General features: G+C 42.4%; 1 protein-coding gene across 12 annotated transcripts in view; it reads right to left on the bottom strand.

Annotated features, from left to right (window-relative positions):
* Nucleotides 1–348: 348 nt before the first annotated feature.
* The window catches only part of ZNF510 (zinc finger protein 510), a 60,721-nt gene continuing 50,596 nt past the window's right edge, over nucleotides 349–10,473 (bottom strand). For 11 of the 12 annotated variants that reach the window (XM_070049516.1, XM_070049560.1, XM_070049533.1 and 8 more), the window contains 3 exons: nucleotides 7,715–7,841; nucleotides 7,347–7,442; nucleotides 349–2,548 (listed from right to left, as the gene is read on the bottom strand). In XM_070049516.1, coding sequence (XP_069905617.1) covers nucleotides 855–2,548; nucleotides 7,347–7,442; nucleotides 7,715–7,841 — 1,917 coding nt within the window. In that variant the 3' untranslated portion in view covers nucleotides 349–854. Of the gene's footprint in view, nucleotides 2,549–7,346; nucleotides 7,443–7,714; nucleotides 7,874–10,473 lie in introns of all 12 variants that reach the window. The other variant, XM_070049566.1, reaches the window with a different exon arrangement.

The raw sequence follows: 10,473 nt of genomic DNA, 5'->3' as shown, positions 1-10,473 counted from the left end.
CAGCCAAAACCAAACGCCCAGCATTTAGGTTGATATATGTCCTGTATCAGGTGGTGCTGTTTATTTCATTACATTGAAAGATGTCTTTCATATGGTTTCTCGAATGATCTTTGATGGACTCTGACTCTAACCTTCTGATTAGGTTTGTGTCCTCTGGCTTACATAAGTCGAGACAAGAGTTTTCTGCTTTCCTTGCAAAGGGATATGAAATTATGTGTGAAAACAAACAGATCTGAACGTGTACAAGACCGACAGAATATAAGCTTAATTTTTGCTCACAAAATGTTCAACTGATAAAGTTTCCTTTATCTTGTCATGTGCCACATGAAGGCACGCCACCCAAGATTGTTACGAAAGTCATATACATTTTATTCTGATAGGTTCCTGGTAATCTTTTATTTGTCAGTTTGGGATGTGACATACATCATAGGTACGCACATTCCATTACCTAGTCACAAAGCCCCATTTTCACAAAAGGGAGAGTGGGAAATTAAGACTAGATAAGTGCTAAAAAAAATAAAGTTGTTACTGGTGAATACATTATCATGTTGTGTGGTGTGTAAGTTATCTAATGGGGTGTGACTTTATTTAGGACTTTCCATACTCCTTTGAAAGAAACAGGAGTCTGTGTGAAAACTCAGATGTACTCTGAGGGTTTGCCTTTTTGACAAATTCTTCCTATTTTTAGGTTCAAATGATTTTTTTTTCCTGTGTGAAATCTCTGAAGCACTGTGGGGGTTGACTTCTTAGACTATTTACTTAATAGTCACTAATTTAACTAGTTTTCCCCAACAGTATTCTGAGTCAAATGGGGTTGTCCCTTTGTCAGAAAGATTTTCCACATCATTACATCATTAGGGTGTTAACCCTCCTTGAATTCTCTGGTATACAGTTGACTTCTCGTACAATTCCCCATATTCATTACATTCATAAGATTTCTCTCCACTGTGAGTTCTCTGATGTATTCTGAGGTTTGACTTCTGGCCAAAAGTTTTCCCACATTTATTACACTGGAAGGGTTTCTCCCCAGTATGAATTCTCTGGTGGTCACTAAGGATTGCTTTCCGGACAAATTTTTTCCCACATTCATTACATTTAAATGGTTTTTCTCCAGTGTGAATTCTCTGGTGCACTCTCAGGGTTGATGTCCGGGCAAAAGTTTTCCCACATTCATTACATTTAAATGGTTTCTCTCCTGTGTGAGTTTTCTGATGTTGAATGAGATGGTCTTTTCGCCAAAAGGACTTTTCACATGTATTACATTGATAAGTTTTCTCTCCACTATGAGTTCTTTGATGTATTCTTAGGTTTGACTTCTGGCCAAAAGTTTTTCCACACTCATTACATTGAAAAGATTTCTCCCCTGTGTGAATTCTATGATGATCTCTGAGGGTTGACTTTTGAACAAAAGTTTTCCCACATTCACTACATTCATAGGGCTTTTCTCCTGTGTGAATCCGCTGATGCCCCCTGAGCGTTGATTTTTGGACAAATGTTTTCCCACATTCATTACATTTATAGGGTTTCTCTGCTGTGTGAATTCTGTGATGTGTACTGAGGTGTGATTTCTGGGAGAAAGTTTTTCCACAATCATGACATTCAAATGGTTTCTCTCCTGTGTGAGTTCTCTGATGCTGAACGAGGTGTCCTTTCTGAAAGAAGGACTTCCCACATTCATTACAGTTATAGGGCTTTATCGCAGAGTGAGTTCTCTGGCGCGTTTTGTGAGTCGGTACCTGCCAGGATTTCTTATTTTCATGACACTGAAAGGACTTATCCCTGGTTTGTGTTCTGTCATTACATATTAATGGAGTATCTTCTGTGATAGTTCTCTGTGGTTGAGGAAGGAATGACTTCCTGTTGAAATTATTCTCATGTGTATTACATTCATAATGTAGAACAGTCTTAAATTCATTGTATTTTTCCATAGCTGATTTTTCAAAGAAGGATTTCCCATACTGGTTAAGATGAGAGTGTTTTCCCCCTGTGCCAGTTCTTTGGTGGTCAATGACAGTTGCGTTATCACAGTTTTTCCCAAATTCAGCATCTTTACAGGATTTTTCTTCTGTGTGAAAACTCTTACGAGCAATGCAGTCAGTCCTGCCACATAAAGACTTTCTAATTTCATTACACTCAAAAACTTGTTCCAATGTTTGAAAAGTTTGATGCTCCGGAAGGTTTTTCTTATAACTGAGGGCTTTCATATTTTTATTATATTCATAAAATTTCTCTCTAGTTTGTGTTCTGTCACACTTAATTTTAAAAGGTAAATTCTCACATATATTAGGATAATCTGCTTTTTTTCTTAAATAGTTTCTATTATTAATGACAAATTCAGAAGTATTTTGCAAATTCACTTGCCATGAGTCACATTTGCAGGACATTTTTGCTGAAGAAATAGAAGCTGTGCTCAGATTAAATGGTTTGCCCAAAGCTTCCTCTTCTTCTCTTGTCGATGTTTTATTGCTGATGACCTCTATTTTCCGCCAGTTTTCATGCCCGATTTTCTCATTCTTGGTCAGGTCATCATCATTGTAGTCTTCTAAAACTGAGAAAAATTGAAAATATCTCATGAACCTTTTATCTGTAGTAGGGCTTAAAATATAGCTTATATTGCACTTCATTCTTTGGTTTATTAAGTTTAAATAATTCACTTACGTACATACGAATATGTATGTCTTTGACCCCCCTACTTGGAAACTGGTTATAAATATATATCTGTAGTTGCCATGGTGAAAAGTAAGATTTTTCCCAATTGAGTGGACAAGAAAGAAAAGGAAATAAAAATTAGAGCTTTATAGGGATGGTTATTTCAAGGAGCAACAAAATGAGAGAAATGAGTGAATACATTGAAGACTGTAAACTTTAGAGTAACAAGAAAAATTAGGAGAGAACAGCACTCATGAAACATACCTAACACAAAAAGCAAAGTAGAGTCAAAGTCTGATATTTTCTAGACTATCTGGTAAAATATTCAATTGCCTATGTTCTTCTAATTGATACCCTTCAATTCCATCAATTATAAAACAGCAACTTAATTTTATAAAAACACCAACTTCCTCAATGATTAAATGAAGAAATCTGTACCTCCACTTTTCATCCTTACAACTATGATCCACGGAAATACAAGTGCTGATGAAAATAAAATACATTATTACAACTGAGATACACTGCTCCATTCTGGCTGTCCTATCTTTGATATATTCTTTTTATTTTATTTTATTTTATTTTTTTTTATTTTTTGACAGAGTGGACAGTGAGAGAGAGAGACAGAGAGAAAGGTCCTCCTTTGCCGTTTGTTCACCCTCCAATGGCCGCCGCGGCCGGCGCGCTGCGGCCGGCGCACCGCGCTGATCCGATGGCAGGAGCCAGGAGCCAGGTGCTTTTCCTGGTCTCCCATGGGGTGCAGGGCCCAAGTACCTGGGCCATCCTCCACTGCACTCCCTGGCCACAGCAGAGAGCTGGCCTGGAAGAGGGGCAACCGGGACAGAATCCGGCGCCCCGACCGGGACTAGAACCTGGTGTGCCGGCGCCGCTAGGCGGAGGATTAGCCTAGTGAACCGTGGCGCCGGCCCTATCTTTGATATATTCTATTACAGCTGAAAAATAAGTGAACCTAGGGGCCAGTGCTATGGTATAGTGGGTTAAGCCTCTGCCTGCAGTGCCAGTGTCCCATATGGGCACTGGTTCTGAGTCTGGGATGCTCTACTACCAATCCAGTTCCCTGCTACTGTGCCTGGAAAAGCAGCAGAAGATGGCTCAAGTGCTTGGGCCTCTGCACCAGTGTGGGAGACCTGGAGGAAGCTCCTGGCTCTTGGCTTTGGCCTGGCACAGCCCTGGCTGTTGTAGTCATTTGGGCAGTGAATTAGCAGATGGAGACTTCTCTTTCTCTCTGCCTCTTCCTCTCTGTAACTTTCTTTTTCAAATAAATTAAAAAAAAAAATCTCAAAAAAAAAAAAAAAGTGAACCTAATCAGCCCACCCTGTGTTCCGTATTTCAATCTGAAATGAGCAGTATAAATTTAAAAGTGGCATCATGGAAGTTCTTACTGTAAAGGTGGCATTTATAAAGGGTCTGATTCATTCCTTATGTCTTCTAAATGTCTATTTTTGATAAGTTATATTGAAAATATCACACACCACTTCACCTTTGGCTTTTTTTTTTTTTTTTTAAACCTTATGATTTATTTGAAAGGCAGAGTTACAGAGAGAAAGAGAAATCTTCCATTTGCTGGTTCACTCCCCAAATGTTCACAATGGCTAGGCCAGGCCAAAGCCAGGAAACAGGAGCTTCATTCGGGTCTCCTACTGGCATTCAGGGGCCCAAGAACTTGGGCCATTTTCTACTGCTTTCCCAGGTGCATTAGCCGGGAACTGGATTGGAAGTGGAGTAGCTGGAACTTGAACTGGCACCCATATGGGATGCCTATATCGTAGGAGGTGGCTTATCCTCCTGTGCCACAATACCAGCCCCTCCATTGACTCTCAATATTTGGTTAAGCATACAACAATATATATCTGCATAAAAAGTTTTTAGATGCAAGTTAACAGAAATGAATGAACACTCATGGAATTAGAAAGCATTTCGGGGCTGGTGCTGTAGTGCAGCAGGTTAACGCCCTGGCCTGAAAAACCAGTATCCCATATGGGTGCCGGTTCTAGTCCTGCCTGCTCCTCTTCCAATCCAGCTCTCTGCTGGGGTCTGGGAAAGCAGTATAAGATGGCCCAAGTCCTTGGGTTCTTGCACCCACGTGGGAGACCCAGAAGAAGCTCCTGGCTTCAGATCGGCGCAGCTCGGGCAGTTGTAGCCATCTGGGGAGTGAACCAACGGAAGGAAGACCTTTCCTCTGCCTCTCCTCTCTCTGTGTAACTCTGACTTTCAAATAAATAGATAAATAAAAAAAAAAAAAAAAAAAAAAAAAAAAGAAACCATTTCAAGAAACAGAACACAAGTGGTTGTATGAAAATCCCTATTTATCTGTGCCTGTTCTTCATGCTCAAGAGTTACTGGTCTCCTGATATTTATGTAATTATTTCCTTGACTTTCATTACAGATTTACCACCAATATGTAAATTCCTAAACATATAGTTGAGTTTTGCCTCTTTTTGACCTTTATAGAAGTATAATCATATATATGTGTATGTGTGTGTGTGTGCACGTGTGTGTGTGTATGTTCCTTTTCCTTAGTGCTATAATTGTAATCACTTGTACAAGTTCTTATGTGGCTGTATAATTCTCTCTCTTTTTTTTTTTTTTTTTTTTTTTGACAGGCAGAGTGGACAGTGAGAGAGAGAGACAGAGAGAAAGGTCTTCCTTTACCGTTGGTTCACCCTCCAATGGCCACCGCGGCCAGCGCGCTGCGGCCGGCGCACCGTGCTGATCCGATGGCAGGAGCCAGGAGCCAGGTGCTTTTCCTGGTCTCCCATGGGGTGCAGGGCCCAAGCACCTGGGCCATCCTCCACTGCACTCCCTGGCCACAGCAGAGAGCTGGCCTGGAAGAGGGGCAACCGGGACAGAATCCGGCGCCCCGACCGGGACTAGAATCTGGTGTGCCGGCGCTGCTAGGCGGAGGATTAGCCTAGTGAGCCGCGGCGTCGGCCTGTATAATTCTCTCTTAAGGCTATAACTTTTCTCCATTCTACTGCTGATAAGCTCAGTAGTTGGCAAATATAAACATTATTGCAGTTAATGTTCTCTTATACATTCTAGAGAACACCATTTTGTTGTAAGGTAAACTGTTAGGAGAGGGATTACTTGACTACCATGTATACAAACCTTTATCTTGATTAGACAACACCCTTCTGATTTCACAGTGGTTTTACTGCCAATTACTGGATAAGCGTATCTAATATTCCACATCCACACTAGAACCTGGAATTGCCAGATCTGTTATTCTTACATACTATCTATTATTCCACGTTACACCTCACTTAATATTTTATTTTTGTGCTCCATCTAAAAATAATGAGAGGAAGCTGGCTCTGTGGTGCAGTAGGTTAATCTACTCCCTGCAGCACTGGCATCCCATATGAACATTTGTTCTAGTCCCAGCTGTTCCTCTTCCGGTCCAGCTCTCTACTATGGCCTGAGAAAGCAGTAGAAGATGGCCTAAGCACTTGGACCCCTGTACCTGCATGGGAGACCGTAAGAAGCTCCTAGCTCCTGGCTTTGGATCGGCCCAACTCCGGCCACTGTGGCCATTTAGGGGATGAACCAGCTGAAGGAAGACTTTTCTCTCTGTCTCTCCCTCTCACTGTGTGTAACTTCACCTCTCAAATAAATAAAAAAAAAAAAATGAGATTGAACACATTTTTAAAGATTTACTGGCCATTTTGAGTGTTCATGGTCAAAATCTTTTCTGCAGTTTTCAGTTAGATTGCCTATCTCTCACATTGCCTTGTGGAAGTTCTTTATATTTTCTGGAAGTTTAGCCTTTCTAGGTTACTAGTACCAAATAAATATTTTGCTACTCTGTGGCTGGTCTTTTCATCCTTTCATCATTATCTCCTATCAACAAAGTTTTAAATTAAAACAAAAAATTTTTTTAGCTAATTTATTTGCAACGCAGAGATATAGAGACAGGTAGAGATCTCCCATGTCCTGGTTTACTCCCTACATGGTCACAAGAGCTGGGGTTGAGCCAGGCCAAAGTCAGGATCTGGGAACTCAGCTATTGAAGCCATCACCTGCTGCCTCCCATGGTGCATATATCAGGAAGCTAGAACCAGGAGCAGAGCTGGACCTTGAACTTGGGCACTGAGATATGGGACGCAGGAGTCCCAAATGGTATTTTTTTTTTTTTTTATTTGACAGGTAGAGTTATAGATAGTGAGAGAGAGACAGAGAGAAAGGTCTTCCTTCCGTTGGTTCACCCCCAAATGGCCACCACAGTTGGTGCTGTACCAACCCGAAGCCAGGAGCCAGGTGCTTCTTCCTGGTCTCCCATGCAGGTGCAGGCACCCAAGCACCTGGGCCATCCTCCACTGCCTTCCCAGGCCACAGCAGAGAGCTGGACTGGAAGAGGAGCAACCAGGACCAGAACCCAGAGCCCATATGGGATGCCGGCGCCACAGTGGAGGATTAGCCAAGTGAGCCACAGCGCCAGCCCCCCCAAATGGTATCTTAACTGCGGTGCTAAATACCCACCCCCCTCAACAGCCCTGACCCCCCAAAGTTGTTAATTTTATTGGAGTGAGGTTTATTAATTGTTACCTTTGACCAGTGCTTTTTCTGTCACTGGGCTTTCTAAGAAAAGTATTGCAATACAAAGGTGTACACATCTAAACCGATCTTCAAGAGTCTAACTACCACTACAAAACTGGGTCTGCTAGTGGCCAATAACTCACCTGGGAGATCCTGGCTTGAGAAGTCCCCCTCTGAGAACCACGCCTCTTCTCCTTGCTCCAATTTGAAGATCACCTCTGGTTTGAAAATGCAGTAACCTGGAAATAGGGAACAAATGAGGACTAAGGCCTGACAGATGGGCTTTTGGTCCGCGAGAGTGGAAGAAAACGCATCAGGAACAGCGCCCTGAAGGCCTCGGGTGCATTCGTCACTGAGCGTTGGTGACACATTCTTGCTAGCCCTGAAAAGGTCATCACTTCAGACTCTTGAAGGAAAAGCCTAAATAACATCAAACGTTAACTTCCTGTGCATTAAAAACGGAATGCTTTCTATACGGAGTTACGTGGGCAAGTCAGGCTCACGAGCTCACCCAGTGAGACGAGGTGGCTGTAGTTCTCCAGCATCACGTCTCTGTACAGGGTCCTCTGAGCAGGGCTCACGTGCTGCCACTCCTCCGGGGTGAACTCCACACTCACGTCCTTGAATGACACTGATGCCTGGAACAGCACATTTCGGTTCAATCTGAGGGCTTCACAATCACATGACACAGAAACTGCCCATGAAAACAATACTTGTCATGTTTATTAAAAAGAGCTTAAAACAGATACAAAGGATGTCTATTTTGGATCTAATATTACCATATACTTTGATGCTCAATTAGTAAAAATGTGGATAGGATAATTAATGTTATATGTATTTATGAGTTATATATATGTACTAGCAATAGATATATCAGTAAAACTTTTTAAAAAATTCTTATTTTTCCTAAAAAACTTGTTATAGTTCTTATTCTGCATCCAACAGACTATTTTGGGTATACTCTAGTCATCAGTAAATTATGGCTTGTGGGCCAAATCTGGCTTGCTGATTTTTTAATGAATAAAGTTTCCTTGGAATATGCAATCATTTTGCATTGCCTACAGCTGCTTTTATGTTGAAATAACAGTACTGAGAAATTCTCTCAAACATGTTACAACTGTCAAATCTGAAAATATTTACTGCCTGATTTGTTACAAAAAAAATGTTGCCAACTCTTGACTAAACAATCCAACTACAAGACTGATAACATGAGAATAACATGGAAGACATATTTCACATACAGGGATATAGCTAAGCTGAAGGTAAAAGAATGGAAATATATAACCGGTTATATTAATATCAAAAACATTAATTTATGATAAAAAAGAACCATGAGAGAAAATGAGAAATAATGTATAAGAATAAAATGATCCTGGGCCCAGCGCCGTGGCTCACTTGGTTAATCCTCCGCCTGTGGTGCCAGCATCCCATATGGGTGCTGGGTTCTGGTCCCGGTTGCTCCTCTTCTGGTCCAGCTCTCTGCTGTGGCCCGGGAGGGCAGTGGAGCATGGCCCAGGTGCTTGAGCCCCTGCACCTGCATGGGAGACCAGGAGGAAGCACCTGGCTCCTGGCTTTGGATTGGCGTAGCTATGGCCATAGCAGCCATTTAGGGGGTGAGCCAACAGAGGGAAGACCTTTCTCTCTGTCTCTCTCTCTGTCTTAACTCTATCAAAAAAAAAAAAAAAAAAAAGAATAAAATGATCCTTTCAATAGACATTTTAAAAACTAATCTCATAGCTTAGCTTCTAAATACAATCAGAAAGGGTTAGGATTAGGATTCTTTTTATGAATCAATAATAAGTATGCATCTTTTTTTAAAAAAAAGATTTATTTATTTATTTGAAAGTCAGAGTTACACAGAGAGAGGAGAGGCAGAGAGAGAGAGAGAGAGGTCCTCCATCACTGGTCCACTCCCCAGCTGGCTGCAATGGCTAGAGCTGTGCCGACCCAAAGGCAGGAGCCAGCCCCTCATTGTTTTTTTGTAAAGGAAAATGAAACAAATCAGTATCTTTAAAAATATTTATTTATTTATTTATTTGAAGAGTAGAGTGTTAGAGTGAAAGCTAGATATCCTTCCATCTGCTGGCTCACTCCAAGAGAGGCAGAGACACAGAGAGAGATAAGCTTCAACCTGCTGGTTCACTCCCCAGATGGCTGCAATGGCTGGAGCTGTTTCAGGCTAAGATAGTTGTCCAGAGTTTCTTCCAGGTCTCCCACACAGGCAGCAGGGCTCAAGTACTTGTTCCGCCCTCTGCTGCTTTCCCAGGCACATTAGCAGGGAGCTGGATGGGAGGTGAGGCAGCCAGGACTTGAAGCAGTGCTCTTATATATGGTGCCTGCATTGTAGGAGGCAGCTTCGCTCACTCTGTCACAACTCGTCCTCAATAGCAGCACCCATTTTTTTTTAAAGATTTATTTATTTGAAAGACAGAGTTACAAAGAGGCAAAGGCAGAGACAGAGAGGTCTTCCATTGCTGGTTTACTCCCCAAATGACTGCAACAGCCAGAGCTGGGTGGATCCAAAGTCAGGAGTCTGGAGCTCTTCCAGGTCTTCCATATTGGGTGCAGAGGCCCAAAGACTTGGGAAATCTTTTGTTGCTTTCCCAGGCAATTAGCAAGGAGATGGATCAGATGTGGAGCACTGGGACTCGAACTGGCACCCATATGGGATGCTGGCACTGCAGGTGGTGGCTTTACCTGCTACACCACAGCGCTGGCCCTGCAGTATCTTTTTTTTTTTTTTTTTTTTTTTTTTTTTTTTTTTTTTAAAGATTTATTTCTTTGAAAAGCAGAGTTACAGAGAGGGAGAGACAGACACAGAGACACAGAGAGAGAAAGATCTTCCATTCGCTGGTTCACTCCTCAAATGGCCACAATGGCTGGAGTTGGGCTGATCCAAAGCTAGGAGCCGGGAGCTTCTTTTGGGTCTCCCATGCAGGTGCAGCAGCCCAAGGGCTTGGGCCATCTTCTACTGCTTTCCCAGGCCACAGTAGAGAGCTGGATCAGAAGTGGGGCAGCCGGGACTTGAACCAGCACCCATATGGGATCCTTGCTCTGCAGGCAGCAGCTTTACCCACTATGCCACAGCGCTGGCCTGATGCCGCATCCTTTTTTTTTTTTTTAAGACTAATTATTTATTTGAAAGTCAGAGTTACACAGAGAGAGAAGGAGAGGCAGAGAGAGAGAGGTCCCCCATCGCTGGTCCACTCCCCAACTGGCCACAACAGCCAGAGCTGAGCCGATCCAAAGGCAGGAGCCAGGAGCCAGGAG

This window comes from Oryctolagus cuniculus, chromosome 1 (assembly GCF_964237555.1).
Source record: "Oryctolagus cuniculus chromosome 1, mOryCun1.1, whole genome shotgun sequence".
In the NCBI taxonomy this organism is placed as follows: domain Eukaryota; kingdom Metazoa; phylum Chordata; class Mammalia; order Lagomorpha; family Leporidae; genus Oryctolagus; species Oryctolagus cuniculus.
The sequence above is the reverse complement of the archived record's forward strand: the minus strand, read 5'-3'. Positions and strand labels throughout refer to the sequence as shown.